Source organism: Manacus candei, unplaced genomic scaffold (genome assembly GCF_025592945.1).
Source record: "Manacus candei isolate 608988 ecotype Guabito, Panama unplaced genomic scaffold, ASM2559294v1 h1tg000086l, whole genome shotgun sequence".
NCBI classification, from domain to species: Eukaryota; Metazoa; Chordata; class Aves; order Passeriformes; family Pipridae; genus Manacus; species Manacus candei.
The window spans coordinates 5,884,161-5,905,565 of NW_026138134.1; the positions used below are offsets into that span (position 1 = coordinate 5,884,161).

Below are 21,405 nucleotides of genomic sequence, written 5' to 3' on the forward strand. Positions count from 1 at the left end.
TCAGCACTGACATAAACTTCTCTTCAAAAAAACCCCTCCCTTGATCATAAACCAAGTGTTATCTAAAGGTAACCAGCTTCTTTAGCAGAGCCAAAGGCTGCTGTAAGTAATATCTGGAGAGTAAAGTTTATGTGGGGAAAAAAAATAATAGCCTGATGTAACTATGAAGTAGGTTCATCAAATATTTGCAGAAAAATCTACTCCACCTGTGGCTCTCCTTGCTTGGAAACCTGCAGTGAACTTCACAGAGAAATAAGACCAAAATTTGGCTTAGCTGACTTACTAACCATGGGCCTTACAGACATACTTATTCAGATAGCATGAAATTAAAATAATAAATAATTCTTAAGCCCCAATGCCCAGGAAAAAAAAAATAGCTCAGAACAACGTGCAGTTTGTAACATGAATATGGTGAAAGAGACTGAAAATACCAGTGATTAAGTTCAGCAAGGGCAAAAAAAATGGCACTCCCAACCCAAATAATTACAGGAGTTAAAAAAATTGTGTGTGCATCAGAGATGTTTCTACAAGTTGCAGAGCAGAGCAGTGAGAGACTGTTTTGCTCTCTGCTTTGCTCCCTTCAGGAGCTGTCACAGAAGGTGTGAATTCTCCAGTTTCTGTGTTCAATAATAAGGTGGGTTTGTGGTTATTTATCCAATAGGCTGCTCGTTTTTCCATCTTCTCTAAAAATTAAATAGAAAAACTGGGCTTTGTTGTGTTTATTCTGTCCCTTTGCTGCAGTGGGACGTGAAGGTAGGTGATGATTAAAGGGGCAGCAGGTCAGCCAGGCCTTTGAGGGTGACTCAGGCATTAATTCTGGGACTTGATCAGTCACAAAACATTTTATGGGGCTGTTGAATTCCAACCCCTGCCAGGAAAACGACAGCTTGACACACACAGAGCAGTTCTGGGGAAAAGGGGAGTTGTGTACCTGCTTCTCACAGCCATCAATTCACAACCTGAGACTCCAATTCTATTGGAGTTTATTTAACCTATATTTATTTTCTTTAAATATTTAACCTAAGTATTTATTCTATTATTCTATTCTGTTTATTTAACCTGGACCCATCACCACTGGACACTGCTCAGGGTAGAAACACCAACCAGATCAATGACTCCAAAAATACTTCCTCCTCTGGCTCTGTGGCTCCCTGAGTGAAGGAAGGCTCCTGATTGCCCCTGGTGTTCTCTGCCTGTGGAACCCAAAGCCTGGGGGAATCTCTGTGGTCATTCCCAGAGGCTGAGCTCTGCCAGACCCCTGAAATAAAACCTTCCAGCAGCAAAACTTCCAGGCTTTGCAGCAGAATCCAGAGCCCTGCAGCTGAAACAAAATTCACTGGGTGTGCTCTGAGATGGAGCAGCAGAGCAAAGCCCTGCAGGGGACAGGAGACAGGCAGAACCACAGCCACAGTTCCTGCATTCCAATGTGTTTTAGGCAGGACCTCTGCACAGGATTTCTCCAATGGGGGCAATTCCAGGCACGCTCAGAGGCAGAGATCTCTCTGCTCGGGGAATGCAAACCCAAACAAGGGGCTGAGTTTGGGCACTTCCAGCTCAGGCAGCCACAGAGTGGGAATGTTTTGGGTTGCAATTGGAAGCACAGGCAGCTCAGATGGAATGAAATCCTGCTTTAAGAACTCAATTTGAGTGGATGTTCTCTTGCACATCCTTTGGCTGGAGAGCTCAGGCATTGCTGTGGGTAAAGACCAACTAATCCCTCCCTGGAACATCAGAGCTTTGCCAAAGGAGCAACAACAACAACTTCTGGCAGGTGGATATTGCCAGTTAAGACACAGTCCTGACTTTTGCACAAAAGACAAATAAATATCTCCTCTCTCTGAAAATCACTCTCTTGCTTCTCGTTTTTGACTAGCCAGTGGAACAATGCCTGCCCTTCCAAATACACCAAAATATGTAAAGCACTCATTTATTGTGTCCTTAGGAAAAAAAATCTACCCAGCTGCAGGTCTTTGAACTGGTATGGGAAGGACCTTTGAGAAATGTGAACATTTCCTGGTGCCCCAGAGGGGAGGGACGTGAAAACGTCACCCAGAAATGCTCTGCAATGTTTTTGTAGGTACTTCATCAGACAACAGAAGTCTCTGGGAGATGCAGAACATCGGGGCACAGGCAGGCAGGGGCTGGGATAGCTGGGATATTGTAAGGGCAGGGCTTCAGGAGTGCTCATCAGTGTAAAAAGTGGCATTAATTCCCCGTTCCCCCAGCCCTGCAGGGCCAGGCTGCCCTCTGCTGTGGGAAGGGTGCAGGGCTGGCAGGAGCCCTGCCTGGTTTTGTCATCTTTAAAACCCCCCAGGAGGAATGAAAAAAACCAGAGAGCCTTCCAAAGCAGGTCCCTGAACTGCCTTCCAGGGTCTGCCCCAGGTCTGGACAACCAGAGGGGGCAAACCAGCCGTGAATAATTGCCTTTTTTTTTATGATGAACACCAAAAAGACACCAACTATCTGATAGCTTTTTATGCTCTTCATAAACTATGCAGCCCACCCCAAAAATAAACCCCAACTGATGATCCCTTGTGGCAAATGAGGATTCCTGGACTTCCAAACTCACGGCTGCTGTAGGGACCCAGAAACTTCCCATCACAAGGTACAGGAGCAAATTGTCTCAAAGTGGTCATAAACACACACTTCTCTGGGCTGCAACAGCCCTATTCCATGTGAATAGCTCCTGTGGGGCAGGAAAACAGGGCTCAAATAACCCCCATGAATATTTCACACCAACACATCAGCACGTTTGAACTTTCACTGCCCATTAAATATTCAGCAGCCGAAAGGAAAGCTCTCCTGGTCTGGTACTCACCCACATTTGGCAGTTCCAGCTCCTCCATCCCACACATCCATGGCCTTTTTCCTCTTCCTTTTCTCTCTTTTTTCACTCTTGCCTCGTGACAGTGGGGAGATGCAGCTTCCGAGCCACGAGGACTGTCAAAGTGGAATTTACTGCAAAAGAGGAGAACAGAGTCTGCCAATCTGTCCAGCAGGTATTTGTAGATAATTTACCAGAGATTCTTTGCTTCTCAGTCACCTACTGCTCTATAAAAATGCAGCCAGGCTTTAATTTTGCTCAGTGCCACCAGCAGTTCTTAGATAATGGACTGGGCTTGGTGAAATTCGTATTGTACACAGGTACATGGCTTAAACAACAAATGCAGAGCGGTGAATTTTATTGTCATAAGATTTGCAGATCAGAAGAGTTCCTTTCTGTGCTGTTTATTGAAACAATGCTGGTACAAGGGAATATTTGGGTTGAAGCAGGGTTCATTTAACTGGTTTGGGTATTTAAACCAGAGGGACACCCCTTCACATCTACAGAATAAGCTGATTTACCTGAGAAAAACTGACAAGACCTTTTGTTGCTGTTGTCCAAAGGCTTTTTGTGCCCTGGAGGGAACATCACCCCCGTGCCGTGTCCCCCGGGGAGGTTCCGTCCGGCGGGAGCAGCGCTGCTGCCACAGGGCTGCCTGACCTGCCCAGTGGGCTTCTTCAACCCCTGGCCTGGCCAAAAAGCCTGCCTGCCCTGCGGCTCGGAGGCAGAGCAGCCCCTGGAAGGGCAGGAGACGTGTGTGTGCCTCGGGAAAGGCCGGGTGTTCCAGGTACAGGAGCAGCTCAGCCCCGTTTGCTTTCTCCACATCCCATCCCCACAGGGACAGCACACTGTGCTGGTTTAAAGGTAAACCAGCAGGGGAAGAGAACCCAACTCAAAAGAGAGATTGTAAGTCAGAATAGCAACTTAATAAAATAATACAATAAGTACGATTATACGGACAAACAATTGGTTTTAACCCGCAAACCCCAAATGTATAACCCAGCACCATGGGGCATGAACAGAGTGGTGTTCTTTGGGCCCCCTGAGCCCAAAGTAAAGGGAGAGGGGAAAAACCTGTTGGTGAGAGTGCTGGTGCAGTCTGGTCAAGAGTGGTGGTCTCAGTCTGGTTGAGTGGTGATCTGCAGTCTTCCTCTGGATCCCACAAGTGGTTAAAAAAGTCCCAAGACCTCAAGAATATATTCTCCAGTTCAGACAGGAATGCCCAGTGCTTCCCTCAGGGCAGGGAGTTCCACAGTGGATGTGAGGACAGGAGCACCCTCCTGTCTCCCAGTTTATAGCCTGAGGAGTCAGGGGTGCTCGGGGGTTTGGGTTACACCCATCCAGTGATGAACTGGTCCCAGCTGTTCTAACTAGGACACAGATCCACATCTATCCTGGGTTTCTCGGGGCCACATCAACCACTGGGAGGTTTGGGGGGGTCTGTGGCCACACCTGAGCTCGCCCAGATGAGGAGCAGCCCCAGTGCAGATGCTGTTCCGTCCCTGCTGCAGGTTCCTAAAGGAGCCCCTGGTTTCCTTTGCAGCCCCGTGATGCCCAGTGCACCTGCCCCCCAGGGCACCAGAGCTCCTCAGGGGATGGAAGACACTGTGTCAGACAAGCCTATGATGCTTGTCGAGATTCAGCCTCCCGGAACCAGGAGGGGCAGTGTCTGACCAAGAAAGGATGGGCCCGCTATTGCTCACAGAAGGTATTTCAATTTTAACACTTGTTAAATGCATAGACCAGGCAGAAAACGCCCCAAAAGCAAGTTCCTTCCTTCAGAGGGCACAGCCAGCGTGGTAACCAAGTGTTATCAGGGTTTTTCACAGAGGTTTTGCTTCTTCTTCCACCTGAAATAGCAACCCCGGGTTCCCCTGCTGGCTCAAAGAACCTGACTTGGACTGCTGATGTTATCCCTGTACTTCCTCCCGCAGGTCTGTGCTGCCCCCAGAGATTACCAGGGCTATGACAAGGTCCTCGGCCTCTGCATTTGTCACACGGACAGCCTGGAGGGGGTGTGTGACTCCCAGTGCAGGAGGCAGCAAAGGGACACCCTGCAGTTCACCTGTGCAGGGAAAAGGGCTCAGCTGCTGCTCACCCACAGCAATGGAAGCAAGGTAAAACCGGGGGGAATTTCCACAGCCTGCCTGGTTTTTGCCAGGCTCTCCAAATTCTCACTAATCATTAACCAAAGAGCATCTTTCGTTTCTTTTTCTTAGCAAATTATAGAATAAACCAAACCAAATATTCTATTACACACACAGAGTATTTTTGTACCTGCTCTGCCATTGCAACCATGAGAAAAAAAGAAAATTCTTGAACTCTGTTTCTTTTAGGCTGCTGTTTTCTTAGAAGACTTAAGAACAGTTCTACTGAGACCATATTTCTCTTTAAAAGATGTCTGTGCTTCAGAGCAAGGCAAATCCACCCATCCAACATACATTGTGGAGATGAGTGGTAAGGGAAAGAATAACAACAGCTGTAGCATTAGCAGGGTATTAAAAGGGTTTTAGTCACAATAAGCCTTTCCAGGGTATTTAAAACACAAATAATAAGAAACTTTGCTGCTTATATCCCGAGAGCATGCAGCAATATTAGTTTATCACTCCATGCAAAGCTTATCCCACTCAATCCCAGAACATTGGTTTGAAATGTGTGTGTTTCCAGCATTACAGGAAAGGACAGATATTCAGAGATTTCCCCCCAGTCCCTGAATTATGATAAACTGGGATGGAGAATCTCTTTGCCTGTTGAAAGACTCCCTTTTCAGTCCTTTATCTGTACAGATTTTTTTTCCTCGTGCTTCAGATTTTCATGTAGAAAATCCACCAAGTGGAATCAGAAGCAGTTAAACATTTCCCCCCTCCCCAGGATTCCAGAACCAAGAGCACTATTTGCACAGCCCAGGTGAAAAATTTAGGAAAAACCATAGGAAAGAATCATTTGCCCATGTGCCCTTTGCACATGTTCATTGGCTTCAGCCAAGTCAAACCAGTTGCTACTTCAGGAACAGGTCTTGCAACATCAAACCAACCCTAAAGGCTTTGAGTAAGGCCCAAGCATTTTAAAGCCCTGCCCTAGAATGAGAAGAATGCACTAAAAAGTATTCAACTGGGGTTTAGATTTTGCCAGTCACACCTGGGGCCTTTGGTGAGCAGATACTCTATAGAGGGAAAGGCAAAATTCAAGGTGTTGAAACCCAGAAATGACCAATGTTTTTTTTGTACCACTTCAGGGAGAGGATTTTTAGGGGTGTGTAATCCTGACCCTCAAGTGTTTCACAAGTTCATCATGATGAACGAGGCTTCATCACATCATAAAAACAACCCTCCTTCAGCAACAGCCCCAGGTGAGTTCTGCAAAACTCCAAAGCAGGTATTTAATACAACCCCTCTAAGATTTAATTGTGCTTTGTCACATCAGCACTGACCCAGGCAGGAAATAACAGGAGTTACATCCAACAGAACTCACCAGCTGATTCCTGGAGAGGCTGCTGGTGGAGAATTCAAACAAAACCCTTCTGCTGAGCTGTTCTGTGGAGAGAAAAGCTCAGTAATGATCCACACTTAACAAGGTTTATGTTACAGATAAGTCTGGGCAGGAAGAACTGGGGGGTTCCTGGGAGCAAAGCCTGAGCCCTCCCAACTCCACCCCACGAGCTGCATTCCCAGGCATCCTGAACCCCATCACCTGCCTCAGTGGGAATGTCACCCTCCTGTTCGTTGTCTCCAAGGAGCATTACCCGGTTTATGATGTGTGAGTACAAACAGGACTCAGCCAGGGCCCTTTTACATCAGCTACAGAGAACAAGGAGGAGCTTTGCACTTTTTTTTCCACACAGAATTAAGACAAAACACAGCTAAAAAGAACAGAATTCTCATTATTAAATGCACTTTTCACAGAGAAGGCTGTGGCATGGCAGGAAACAGCATGTCAGTCGTTCACAAATTAACACTGGCCTATTAAAATAAGCAAAATTAAATCTACACATGCTGTTCCTGGTGCTCTTTCTGACCTGTGTTCACACTCTTTGCAACTTGGCTTCTCGTGACTTACCCTGTATTGTCCTTCCAGCTGACTTTGTCTTCCCTTTTTTGCAGCCAGTAAGTTTTAAGATCTTATTGGAGCTAAGTTTCAGGTTTTTATCAGCTAGTTCCTACTGCTCTGAGAGCCTTGGGAGCTCTGCCTGTGGGACAGTTATTTCTTAGGGTGGGTTTGTGGGTTCCCTCCCCTATGGCCTATTTTGATTTAATTTCTGCCATTCATCCAATTACAAATAACACCAGGGATACGTAATCAATAAAAGAAACTCCATCTGGTTTCCATGTTGACCAAACACCTGTAAGGTTTCCCAGTCATTTTTGCACTGTTAATAAACATCATTTTTCAGGTTAAACATCCTTCTTGGGGTTAATTGCTGGTACTTCATATTTTTTTGGGGAAGGGTAAAAGTGGTTGGAGCAGCCCAAAATAAAAGTGAGGGTGATTAAACACTGGAGGTGTGTGAACAATTAGAGGTCCAGTGCCTAAACTCCCAGTGATGCTCAGCTATTCCCCGGGGTGATGGACAACACCTCAATAATTCCCAAAAAACACAGGAGTAGTGAGGAAAACTCTTGCCCTTTCCCTCCTAGAAACAACCTGTACAACACCAACGCTGAGTTTGACTGGGGAGACTTCAGGAGCCTCAGGGAGGAGGTCAGAGAGGCCTCCCAGAAATTCCTGCTCTTCCTTTTCCAGTTCCAGGAGCCCGGGACCTTCGTGCTCCGCCTGAGCAGCAACAGGCACAAGAGGATGGTTTGTATCCAGGAATCTTGGCATTCCTGGGGCTGTCCCTCTTGGCACAGCATGCCATGCTCCATGGGGATGTTTGGAAACACCGGAAGTTCTAAAAATAAATATATAGATAAATATATATAAATATATATATAAAAATATATATAAATGTATATATAAGTATATATAAATATATATAAATGTATATTTATATATATAAATATATATTTAAATATATATTTATATATATAAATATATAAATATATATAAAAATATATATTTGTATGTAAATATATATATATATAAATATATATACTGTACAAGTGAGTGCAGCAATAAATAGGTGAGTTTGCATCTGTGGGGGTTAAATATGGGGGTGAAATGATGCAACTCCTGCAAAGCCTGGACTCTGTGACAGCCAAAATGACCCTTTTTACCTAAATCCTTGTGCATTTTTCAGTGAGATGCAGTGACCAGTGACTGGCCTTTCCCTTGCAGTACCTGAGGGTGATGCCCCCAGCAGGACAGTGCTATGAAGAGGGGCCTTTCCTGCCCACAACGCCCAGGTTTGCTGTCCAGGTGGGAATTGCCAGGAAAAGGGAGCTCCTCCTCAGACCTGACTGGGCAGCGATTGTTGGAGTGAGCACAGGACTCCTCCTGCTGCTTGTTGCCTCTGTGGCACTGACAGTAAGTGAGAGTCACACAAAATTCGGGGTTTTTAAAGGATATTATGAGATTTTAGGCAAGAACCCCACAAGTGACTCCTCCCCTAAGCATCACCTATAAAGCTGAAAATTAGAATTACTTGTAACTCAGCCTCATGTTTTACATATGGGGTAAAATCCGTCCCTATGGATTGATCCAGTGCTATCAAAGCCCCAGCATATTTACCTCTCACACTGTCCACTTGGAGACATTCAGGGTATAAATGAACTTCATTCCCATTTTCTGATTCATCAACAAGATGACACTTAAATTTTTTTTGTTTAAATGCCTGACCAAACCTGCCTCAAAATAAAGAAAACATAAATAAGTCCTGAAAAGCTTTTACAAAAAAACTGTCAGCCATAAATAAGTTTCTGCAACATTCAGGTTTGCTTTCCTTATTCAGACAGAAGTCCCAGCAACCACAAAATACCTGAGATTCAAACCCCAGATGGTCTTTCAGACTGGTAACCCCCCAAAGTAATTCATTTTTTTTCCCTAGCATGTTCTGAATTCAACAGGATACTTTTTTTTCTGCAGCCAGACTGCTGAGGTAATGAGAGAAAATGTGATTTATTCAGCCAGCAGATGCAAACAGCAGATAACTGCACTTCCTTCCCCTTGGCTTCAGCCTTATCTGCTGGGATTACTAATTCTGCTGGTTTAGAATAAATGAATGATATATTTAGAAAGCAGACTCTGGGGGTCCTTGCTCGCCAGGTGAGGATGGATCCTGCTGGCTGAGCGAGGGATATGTGGATCACACCCTGACAAAGAGGAAAAGGAACTCACTGGTTTCGTTCTGGGGTGTTTTGCAGCTCCTGTGCCAGGGCCTTGGCTGGTCCCAGAGGGGCAGCCCCTGCCCTGCATTCCGAAGGCAGCAGCTCCAGTACAACCTGGACAGCTACTCCTCCGACATTCCAAGAGTCTTTTCCATCAGAAAACATCACCCCTCGCTGCAGCAGCAGGGCAGGGGGGCTGGGGAATCCTGCAGCACCCACGGAACAGGTCAGGGCACAGAACCCCCAAACCCAGGGGCTCTGGTGGGTTCCTGCCCCAGGTCAGGGCACAGAAACCCCAAACCCAGGGGCTCTGCCAGGATCCTGCCCCAGGTCAGGGCACAGAAACCCCAAACCCAGGGGCTCTGCCAGGATCCTGCCCCAGGTCAGGGCACAGAAACCCCAAACCCAGGGGCTCTGGTGGGTTCCTGCCCCAGGTCAGGGCACAGAAACCCCAAACCCAGGGGCTCTGCCAGGATCCTGCCCCAGGTCAGGGCACAGAAACCCCAAACCCAGGGGCTCTGCCAGGATCCTGCCCCAGGTCAGGGCACAGAAACCCCAAACCCAGGGGCTCTGGTGGGTTCCTGCCCCAGGTCAGGGCACAGAAACCCCAAACCCAGGGGCTCTGCCAGGATCCTGCCCCAGGTCAGGGCACAGAAATCCCAAAACCCCAGGGGCTCTGGCGGGTTCCTGCCCCAGGTCAGGGCACAGAAACCCCAAACCCAGGGGCTCTGGCAGGTTCCTGCCCCAGCAGAGCCCCAGAGCCACGGCCAGCAGTGGGCAAAGGCTGCTGAATGCAGGGGGTCCCAGGCATCTTTGTTCCAAAGCAGTCTGGGATTAAAAATAAAAATAAATAAAATTAATCAATGAATATCTGTGTTTCAGCCTGTTTCCCGAGGAGAGGGGCTGGCTGGGAGCCTGAGGAACAGGTCGACCTGGACTCCTTTAACACCAGTGTCTTCTTTGAGCTGCTGCTGAGACAGTCCCTGTCTGTCACAGCCACACTGGGCCACTTCAAAGAAGAGGTAAATCCTGTTCGGGGCTGCTTTTTATGCAGAAAGAACCTAAAACATGTCATTTTATCTGTTACCATTTTTCATTAACCTTTGGCTATTAGGTGGATGTTTTATTTCCACTTTCACCTTTTTAGAGCCCATAATACAAATATATCCTCATATTGCTTATAACATGTAATAGGGTGGGGAAAGCAGTGACCTTAAGGCAGAATAATTTGGTTTTCTCATGGTATGACCTGATATAGTTTTTGGAAAATGACTTCATCTTCCAGCTTCAATTTTTTCATCTGTAAAACAAAAATAATACGGATTTCCCGGTCACACACTGGAGAGCTGCAGATTAAACTGAGGAGAAATGAATAAATGAACACCCAGTGAGCAGGTTATTTGAATTTCATAATAAATATCTCAGTTGAAAGAGATGGAAGAGCATTTTGCAGCCCTAAGGATGAATCCACCTGTGGTCCTCATGTAATTCCACGTGAGGTTTAAAGGACAGCAGAGGGAGCTGGATTACAACGAGCACTCAACAGATAAAAAATGTGGAGAAATCCTTGTACCCTAATCTGAGACAGGGCATTAATGTGTTTGTGCTGAAAACTGACACCAGCCTGTGCTTTGGTTCTATAAAGAGGGTTTTTTTTTTTTTGAAGGGAGACTCCAAATCATCTCTTATGGTCCTTTTTTTTTCTTTTTGTTTTGGACCTCAGGTAAAAATCCTGTATCAGAGGCTCACGAGTGAAATGTCTGCACTGAAAAACCTTTGGATGGAGGCTCTGAGTATCCCAGGAAAGGTGGAGGCTGAGAGCACAGAGGGTTATGGAAAGGCAAAGCAGCAGGTAGAGCTCAGTCCAGTGACATTTATACACAGAATAAAATTTATACACAGAATAACAAATTCTCAGGACTCTCTTTTAAAAATTCTAGGCCTGGTCGTGTAAAACATCACTTTTAAAACTGCAGAGATTTAATATTTCACAGGCTGCAAAACAATTAATTGGAATATGTGGGAGCAGCTGGGTCTTTACAGCATTTAAATCTGCTGCTTTGTGCTGACACAGAAACTCATCTCCGACAGATTATTTATTATTATTATTATTATTATTTTCTTAATGTGATACATCCACGCACCCCAATTCTTCTGGGGGGTGGTCTCTGCTATAAATTCATCTGCTCGAGTGTGTGTGTTGCAGCTTCTCTTTTCACATCACAAGGTGTTTATGTAGTAACTTACTGTGTTGTCATTTAATTACATTGACTTTGCATTGAAATAGACAGTGTAACTTGTCAGTATCGCAATATTTTCGTCTTCATGTCAATATTTACGCCAATACGTCAATATTTTTAACGAGGAAGATACACTGTGATCTGTTTCATTGATTTTTCTGGGAGTTGCAGTGTTCCATTGTAACTAAAGCTCCACTGAATGAAACCATTTCCTGGCTCGAAAAGAGAAATATACCCATGGTTTCACACAGAAAAATACGTGTGCAACACAGTAAGGACCTGCAATTTTCATTTAAGGACTTATTATATCTCCTGTTAAAAGGATGATCTGAGTTATCACCTAAGTAATTGTAATTCAGCATATTAGAGCTGTCAGCTCCAATGGACACAGCAAAATCATTTTAAATCATTTAAATTTCTAATCTTTGCCGTTTTACAAAGGGCAGAAAAGTCACCAGCTCTGTTCACAGCTGGATTTAATAAATAAATAAATAAATAAATAAATAAAAATAAAGGAAAATACTTCTGGATTTTTTTATCCCACCAGGCAGAGGAGGAGATGCAGCGAAGGAAGGAGCTGGCTGCTGGGTACGAGGAGAGCCTGAGCAGGCAGAGGAGGTTGTTGCAGCAGGAGCTGGAGTGGCAGGAGGAGAACTGTGTCCTGTTCAACTCTGCCCTGAGGGAGGGGGTCAGGCTGGCACAGACACTCACAGAGGGAGCAGCTCCTGGAGGAGAACGAGCACAGGGTTGCACAAGGTACCCACCAAAGGGCAAAGTTACCTGCAGCTTCCCTTCCCTGGCGAGGGAAGCATTCCTAGCCCACAGGTTTTTGGCCTGTGGTTGGCAATGCCAACACCTGCAAGTTTAAAACTGATCCTCAGTCCAGCAGAGCAGGTGGTGCAGATCATAATTTTCACATTTAGGAGAAATAAAATACAGGTTTTTAGAGGTGTATCACAAAGTTGTGAGACATCCGAGCTCCAAACTGGACCTGGCTATCAGAGTCTTTTTAGGTTGGATAAGGGAGATATAAAAGTTCCTAAAAATTAAAATCTTTTGGGGCCACGTGGAAATTTTGCACACCGGGGGTTTTTTTCTCTCTTTGGGCTAAGAATAAAGCAAATCCATCACTTTGACAGAGGACACCTCACAACCAATCAGAAGGAAGGGAAAAGCCCCTTTTCAGAGAAAAGAAACATTTTTAGGCAAAAAAAATGAATATATTCAACTTATCTGGAAAAGGGTGAAATTTTGTGAAACTATAAAATGTATGAAAATTAAACCCAAAGGGTCTTTTCTCCCCCAAAAACTCAGTGTGAGACCAGACCCAGTGTGCTGAACAAATTCTTTCTGTTTTGTTTCGTGACTTTTGCCGTCCTTCTAAATTTAAGGGAGAGATATTTCTCACACACCTATTTAAAACAAATCTAGAAAAATCTCAGGCTGAGACAAGCTGGGTTGATTCCCATCAGAATCTCAGGAAACAGGAATATTTTGAGTGTGCCAAGTGCCGTGGCTCTGGGATGCCACCCCAGCTGCAGCCAGTGTGCCACCCCTGATCACTGGCAGGATCAGAATGGTGTGATGAACAGAAAACAGAGCCACAAAGTGCTGTTTTCACTCCACCAGCCAAAACAAATACTCATCAAGCCCTCTAATTGCCAAATGCAGATATAATTTGTATACCCACCAAAATCCTCCCTTTGCTGCTCCATTTAAACTCTCTTACCTCACCTCCAGCAATAATTATTTTTATCTCTTGAGTTGCAGGCTGTTGGCCCGGGTGGAGGCTGCAATCAGCAGGATGTCAAGTGTAATATTGAAGGAGAGTCACCACCTCAAAGCCTGGGGAGTGCTGGGGGAAGGGACAGGAGCTCCCCTTCTGAGCCAGGATCAAAGCAGGACACTCACCACGCAGGAGCTCGTGGGTAACTGCAGCCTCTAGAAACCTGTTTGAAGTCTGTGTTGGTGTGTGAGGAGGTGTGGGCAGGGCAGGGCAGCAGAGCTGAGAAAACACAGGTCACAAAAAGCAGCCAGGTCACAGACGAACCCCCAGCCAAAAAAGAGATATTCAGAAAACATCCTCTTCGAATTCCCACTAGCAGCTTGTGAATTCAGGGGTTGTTACTGAAGCAAAGCCATCAGTAGAAGGTTTCTCTGTTGTTTCTTAGGGAGAATGTCAGATTTGCACTCATTAAGATCTTTGGGTACTGGCTAATTACCTCCCAGCAATGGAGAGGGCAATGAACTATTCTGTGGACGAGTCTCACTAACTGCAATCAATTTGTTCTCGTGTTGTTGGCTGTTTTCTGACATTCTCACCTGGTTTTGGTGTGACAAACTGTAAAAGGTACCCAGACACCGAGATCCCTCTTCCTTTCCCCCTTTTAAGAGGAACAGAAGTAAAAACAGGACAACAAAACCCACCTTGGATGTTTCAGTGGCTGTTGCAGATTGAGGCCACGAAACCCAAAACCCCGAGTGGACATTTAGGAACCATCAATCCCCTCAGTGTCACAAAGCTCAGGCAGACAGGGCAGAGAGAGGATGGAACTGCCACGTGCTGCAGGCATTTCCCCACAGGCACCTTCTGTAAAAGGAGAAGAGCTCAGTTTACTTATTCTCACCCTTTTCCTGCCCTTGCAGATGATTTTTATAAACCCCCTCCCACACCTCCCACATTGTGCCAGACCTACAGGTTGTTTTTTCTCCCCCTCCCCACCTATTGTGACCTGTTTTTAGGCTCCAATGGCACTGCTGGAGCACCTGACATGGTCTACACGGATCCCATCACGGGGCTCTTGACTCCTTTCCCTCACTGCTCCCTCCTGCTGAGCAGTCACTGCCCTGGACCAGTTCCCAGCCACCACTTCCTGCACCCCCAGACTGGAAAGGTGCTTCCCCTAGCTGGGAATGTTGGCTATGATCCCAGCAGCTCCAGGCTGGTCTGTACTGCTGATTCTGGCTCGGGTGAGTGCCACAATCCAACCATCAACTGGTCCAGCTGCCTGTTTGTGGAGCACAGTTACAGTGGGGGGGTTTGGTTAAAGCAAAACGGGACAAACCAAACAGCCCAATTTGCTGCACTCAAATGTACTTTTCCTGTGACAGAACCTAAAGAAAATCTGAGAAAGCTTCTCATCAGCATGGCCCTGGAAGGTGGTGCTGTTCAGATAGATGTAAGACCTACTGTAGGGATGTATTTGGTGTTACAAGGCTGGGAGACAAGGGAGCGTTGAGATATTCCTAATTTCTGACAGATTTCAGCCCCTCCGTTCATTAAACCATAAAAATTAAATGCTAAGAAACTGGCAGCTTTTAGGGAATGGCCAAGGCCAAAAGAATTAAATTTGGGAAGCCTTCCCACACTTCCCATAACCACGGCCAATCTCCCCTGGTCCTGCCTGCAGGAGGGCGGCGCGAGCCCGAAGTGCCCGTGTTCCCCTACATCCCTTACCCGGTGTGTGCCAGCACCGACCTGCCCGTGGAGACAAAGCTCCCAGCCCTGTGCCCCGAGCAAACCTCCAGCACGGGAGGCCTCATGTGGGATCCAGCGACGGGGATGGAGGTGCCAGTGCTGGGGGTGACGATCCACCCCGGCACGGGGCAGCGCCTGGCGGTGGGTGGCACGTACCTGAACCCCCTGACGGGCATGTTGGCACCTCTGGAGCTCTGGGGGCCCGTGATGGAGCCAGAGGGAGGCAAGATCGTCCCAATCCTCGGAGTTGGTCTGGATGGTAGCACTGGTAGGTCTTTTCCAGGCACTAATCCTTCTCTCTCTCTCTCCCCCCTGTAGTTCTGCTTTACAGTTTGTGATAAGCACAGGTGATAATCTGTGTCATCCTAGGAAAGGAGAAAACAAAGAGACTGTAAAACTTAATTGCACCCCCATAAAGACAGAAAACAGACCAACCTTCCCTGTCCTCCTAGGCAGGAATTATGTCCAAACTGGGCCAGGTCAAAAAGCTTGCTGGCACCTCTTATTGAAGAACATATGAATTTAATTTATTATCTCTATGCCAAGTTATAGTCTTAGCTGTGAGAATAAACCTATGTAGAATACCTGGAATAGCAATGTAAAATGTATATGCATGTGATATAATGAACATGTATGGGATGTTTGGAATAAATATCAGGCTCATGCACTGCATCAGGGTGGCAGGACTAGGAGAGGTTCTATCTCCTCCTGTCACCACAGCACTGTTTGCTTTTACCACATAATAAATTCTAATTTGAAAAGCTATTTATCTGAGACTGTTTCTCACAAATTTATCATTTTATAATTCACTAAAACTATCTGGTGACTCTGTAAGAGATACCTGAGGTCATCATTCCTTAATTATGACGCAGCCACTGAAGCTGATTTGACCTAAAGATGGTCCCATTGCTCTATTGCAATATTAAATAAAGTAGCATGAAATGCATCATTAAGAAGTTCAAGGGGGGTGAAGCTCCAGATTTTTAAAAAGCATTTTCACATATCTGTGTACTCTTTATCACTTATTTTGGAATATATACTAGACCCAAAAGGAGGAGTGGGGACCTTAACCTTTTTCTAAAGCAGGAAGTAGGGGACTTATTTAAGAACATTTTGTGAGCCAAATTATCTTACAAATGACCTCAAAATCCCCAGTTCCCCTGCCCTCCACGTGTCCCATCAAACCCATTTCTGCTTCCCTCCAAGCAAACGCTCAAGGTGCCTTTTCCTGGCAGGGAAGGGCTGGACCCCAGTGACGAGGTGCCAGGTGATGTTCCGTCCTTGTTTCTCCTGTTCCTTGACTGCAGGAGAAGTTTTACCTCTTGGTGGGCTGGTGGGCCCTTCTGGACACCCCATGCTCCTCGGAGATCCCTTCCCTGAGCCCCTGAGTGGGAAGCTGAGCCGGGTGCAGGGGGTTCACCTGCAGCAAGGCCGGGTCGTGCCCCACGGCGGAGGGTACCAGGCTGTGCTGGAGAACGACTGGCTGCTGGCACAAACCCGAGTGCTGGACGCCCTAAAGCGCTTCAAGGCATCGTTTCTGGAGGGTTCCTGCCTGGCAGCAGACAGATTAGCAGCACTGAAGGCTGCAGCAGAGGAGCTGGAGGAGTCTCTGGCCGCCAAGTGCCACCACGCGCTGCACCGCCTGCAGAGCCTGGGGGAAAAGCAGGAGGTGGCTGCAAGGATCAGGAGCAACGGGGGGAAACTGGGTAGGTACAAAGCAAGCAGCCTGTTCCCATGCCATCACACCACAGGGGACAGCAGTGAAACCACTGTGACTCCTGGGGAGGATCCCGGGGGGGGCTGAGGCTTGGATTTGATGACCCTCGTGGGTCCTTTCCAGCTCAGCACGTTCTGTGATCCCATCACAGCACCTCAAACTTCCAGGAAGCTTTTTGGCAAAATAGCTTTGCTGGTGATGCCCCCAGCCAGGTATTAACTGGAAGCTGCAGCAGGAATAACAGCACTGCAGCCCCCTGGAAGGGAAAGCAGTTCTTTCCATCACAAACCTGTTCAGTGTTTTATGTTTTTCGTCTCTTTTGAACAAACCAGGTATGATCAGATACCCTGGCACAGAGATGTGGATCCCTGCAGTGTTTGGAATGAAAATCCCAGATCCCAGTGGATCTGGTCTGATGGTGCCAATCCTGGGAATAGACTGTGACTGGAATACTGGGCAGCCCTCCCCACTTGCAGGAACCATGGAAGACACAAATGGAAAAGGTAGAGAAGGAAACTGAGTTGGATGATGTAAACAACAAATAACAAAGACACAATAAATCACCCTACCAAAACAGAGCAGTTTCTACCTCGACTCTGAATGGAAAATGTGGCATTTGTGGTCTAAAATTCTAAATATTACACTTGGGGTTTTTTTATCCACAGGCCTCATCCCCATCACTTTTGGTGCCAGGGCCATAAATCAAATTACAGGTGAAATTGGGCCTGTTATAGGTGCCCAAAGAAACCCCTGGACACACAACGTGATTCCTGCTGTTCAGTCCCTTGGAGCTTTACCCAGGAGAGCCACAGATCCAGATCTGGTAAACAAAGCTCCAAACTCTCTTTACTTGCAAGTTTGTTATCTGGGGGAAATTCTTTGTTGGGGCTTTTCTACTACAGGGTGGAAATTTCACTTATTTCTCTGCCCCACAAGTAGCATTTGCTTATAGTACAAGATGACAGAAATATGTCATTATACTTCTCTTTTCATTATCTGCTTTTTTTTCCCCCCCTTCTATTTCTATCTTTTTCTGCTGGTCTTTGTACCTTCTATATCTTTTAAGTCTATTTGATATCTTTCCCCTACCCCAAGATATTGGGACACTGATTTGGACATGAATTATAACATGCACAGACTTAGGACTGCAAACACTCACCCCCTGTGGCAACAAAGTTGGATATATGCTGTGAAAGGCATTGAGAGGAGCTGTCATCACTGGCTTTAATCACATTTATAATCCTTCTTCAGCTTCCTGCAGAGCTAAGCTGTTGTGTCTCTCATTGCTTTTCAGCTGGACTTTCTAGAAAAGGAAATAAAGTCAAGGCATTTATACTGGCACTGCAAGAGGAAAAAGGAAGAAGGGCTCCTTAAAAAGCTGAACTCTCTATTTCTTGATGTCCTTGATGCTGTAAAAGAGGGGAAGGCACAACAGGTATGGTGCCTTTTTTTTTTGGAGCTGGCTCCAGTAAAGTTCTTTAAAAATTCCTTGGGGATTCATGGGTATCAAAAATTCAGATATCACTGATGGGATGGTTCTGAATCCAAGCTGTTCCCCTCCCCATTCAAAACCAAAAGGTAAATGAAGCCTTTGCTGCCTCAGTGTGGCCATTCCCAGAGTGAGGAATGCTGGCAGGTGTCCCCATGGAATAACCAGCAGGTGAAATCCAGCAGAGACAGGGGACTGGCACCAGTTCCTACACAATCAGAATAATTACAAGGCTACAGAAAAGCATTAACCCAGTCAGCCAAGCTCTTGCTCTCTCTGCAAAGGAAAATGCCTCCCACCAATTCCTGATCTCCTGAGCTGGCAACACCACCTAAAGCTCCCTCTCCTCTTCCATTTCTTACAGACACAGCTCAAGGAAAAACTGGAAGACATTGAGGAACTGTGCCATTTTCTGAAAGTCTCCTCTCTGCAGGAAGCTGAGAGAAGAACCTCCAAATATTTTGGTAGCCAGGTGGCCACTGAACTGTCTGTGCTTTTCAAAGGTACAAAGGGGCAGCTCCAGCCCTACTGCTTTCTGTGCTGGGTGATCCCTCTGACAAGTTACCCTGAGCCTCAGGAATTACTTGTGTCCTCCTGAAGCAAGGTAGTCCAGAGGTAGGATCTGAAAGTGGGGCTGTTATAAAGGATAAGGAGTGCAGGTGTGAATCACACAGAGGGAAAACGACTGGAGGTTTGCCCTGGGAATTCCCAGTGGATTCTCAGGTGGGTGCTTCTGCTAATATTGGCTTCTTACAGCTGACAGAGAGGAGAAAGAACGGGAAATGCAGGTCCTGCTGGAGATCAGGAAGGCACTGGAGAAGCTGGTGGAGCTCATGGAAAAGATGCAACTGGAAGAAGAGAGGATATTCCTGCAGCTGAGAGAGGGAGAGAGGAGCAGGAGCCACATCCCAGGGGCTGAGGCAGCCCCAGAGCTGAGGGTCAGAAAGGTGAGGTCACTGCTGGGCTGAACCTGGGCCCCATCACAGAACATTCTGTGCTCAAAGACACTGCAGGATGAAAGCTCTGAGCCCCCTGTACTGAGATATTCCCACTTGCAGGAACATCCCCAGTGCTTCTCCAGGCAAGCATTACCTGGTCCTACAGAGCAGGCACCTGCTTCTACCCCAGCAAGACCTGCTGAAGTAAAACCAATTGCTAATTGAGTGTCAGACTTCATCAAAACATATTGCCAGGAAGCTTTTATCTTAGCTCTTCTTTGCATCATCTGCAGCTTCTGTGGCTGTTCTTTGAGGGCTACATGGCCACAAGTGCTCCAGAGCTGTCACAGCAACTTTCCAGGTGGTGACTGGCCCGATTACATGTGAGAAGGGCAATGAAAGCCAGGATTTGCAGTTATATTTTGTATTATTTCTTCCAGCTCATGCTTGCCCTTGCCTCTGAGTCTCAGGAATGGATCCTGAAACAACAAGCCAGTGTGGAGACTGCACACACCAGACTGGAATATTTGAGGGACTTGTCAATCATCCAAGCACAGCAGGCAAAGGTACTGCAAAGAAAAGCAATTGTGGTGCTTGTCTAACAAAAGCACAGGCAGCTGCCACGCTCTGAGGACATCATCCAAGAACACCCCAGCCAGGGATCAGAGCCCTGCAAAACAACAGCAAACTGGCACGGGAAGGACATCAAATGCAAGCCATGCAGTTAGAAAATCACACCTTACAGCTTCTCTATCAGCTTGAAGGATGTGGAAAAAAAAAAATAAATCTGAGAGTTGGGGGCTGTAGGACCACAATTGGAAAAGGCTTTTCCTGAGGCAGAGTGCTGTAACATCCCATGGAGTCACTGAACAGTGTGAACTGGCAATATCAGGTTTTCAAGAAGCAGCTTTTTTTCAAATGATGATCTTGGCAGGCACGAAATGGCCTCTCTCTGCTCTGTGCTGTTTTTCAGGTGCTTTTCTCAGGCTCTCGTCAGTGCTTTGAAAACTATCAGACAACCAGATTTTATGGCATCAGTGGGGCCTCACATGGCACACACCAAGCAATCCAACAAAACCTCATCCCTCTGCTCAAGTCCCTGGTTCAGAAGCTGGAGGAAAATAGCAAAAGCAGTTTTTCACCTGAGACACCAGGTAAGAGCGTTACCTTATTTTAGCCTGGCCTTGAAAAACAGGCTGGAACCTTTCAACTTCCATTCTAGAAAGAGATTCTCCTTCTGACAGCTGAAAAAATCAGACTTTGGTTCTATTTTGTAAGAGTTAAAGATCTCCTTGGACTCAATGAGCAAAGCCTTTATGATGTGGGTAAACTTGCCACAGGGTGGGATGAGCCCTGAAATCACTTGTTAGGCTCAAGTTTTCTCTTGCCAGGCCTCACCAAAATTAATCTATCTTCTGCAAAACAATTAATATCTTGCAGCAAATACATTTTCCCATGTTTCTTCTACAGGCTACTCATCAAGGAGCACTTTAAAAGCATCTGCTGCTCCCACAGAGGCATTAAGAGCTGAAGCAAGCCAGGAGAGCACTTCAGCTTCCACAATATCCCCTGTTCTGTCCACTTCACCCTCAGAAAGGATCACCCACATGCAAAAAGAAGTCCTGACAAGGTAAAGTTACAAAAAAATACATTATTTACAAGTTTGGGAGGTTTCTCTCCCCACCAGGCTCAGATTTGGGGGTTGGGTGTGGCTCAGCAGAAGGCTCCTGTTCTCCAGGTTTGTGGATGAGCCAAGTGATGATCACACAGGAACAGGGATGTGTTTTCAGCCTGTCTCCTGCCTCTCTGGCTGCAGGTTTGTCTTGGAGAAACACGCCTGTGAACTGGCACATCTGGAGCTGTCCCTGCTGGCAGAAGAAATGAACACTCTCTGTTCCTTTTGTGAATCCAAGGCTGAGGAGAAGGAACACCACGAAGGAAGTTGGGTAAGGTTGGCATTGTGTCATCTCAGAGTTCTCAGCTGAGACACAGGAGGAGGAGTTTTCCACTATTTGAATTCCTTTCCACTATTTTAATTCCTTTCCATTTTTCCATGTGGCTTCAGAAAAGGAAATTAAACAAAATAGTTTGAGAAGGAAGAAATCTTCCAGCTACTGCAAAGCCAAACAGAACCTAAATTAGTATCCCCCTCTCAGGTTAAAGGAGAAGGGGCAGTGGTCTCATTTTCAGTAATTCTTGGGTACTTAATCTCACAATAAATCAGGCTTTTCATGGTGCTTAAGTGAGACATCTGGTTTCTGGATCTGTTTTTTGCATCTTTGGCTCAGTGGGACTCAATTCTTTTGATGCTCCTGATCACAAAGAAGTTTCAAGTTGGGATGTCTATAATATTTTCAGGGTCTGAAGAGCAGGAAAGGAACAGAAGCCACTGCCTCAAAGGATTCACTCCTGAAAGCCCTGTCAGAGCAGCACCACCACGCTGGGCAAGCACTGTG

General features: G+C 46.3%; 1 protein-coding gene and 1 long non-coding RNA gene across 2 annotated transcripts; one reads left to right on the forward strand and one right to left on the reverse strand.

Moving 5' to 3' along the window:
* Positions 1-9,839: 9,839 nt before the first annotated feature.
* On the reverse strand, positions 9,840-11,977 carry LOC127482370 (uncharacterized). The gene is made up of 3 exons (XR_007908530.1): positions 11,872-11,977; positions 10,337-10,387; positions 9,840-9,915 (listed from the first exon to the last, which is right to left on the reverse strand). It is a non-coding gene; the product is annotated as an uncharacterized LOC127482370 (long non-coding RNA).
* A 2,667-nt stretch (positions 11,978-14,644) lies between these two features.
* LOC127482206 (uncharacterized) lies at positions 14,645-16,609 on the forward strand. The gene is made up of 2 exons (XM_051812308.1): positions 14,645-15,073; positions 16,113-16,609. Exons 1-2 carry the CDS (start codon positions 14,653-14,655, stop codon positions 16,607-16,609), a joined length of 918 nt encoding a protein of 305 aa, XP_051668268.1. The 5' UTR covers positions 14,645-14,652.
* The last annotated feature ends 4,796 nt before the right edge of the window (positions 16,610-21,405 follow it).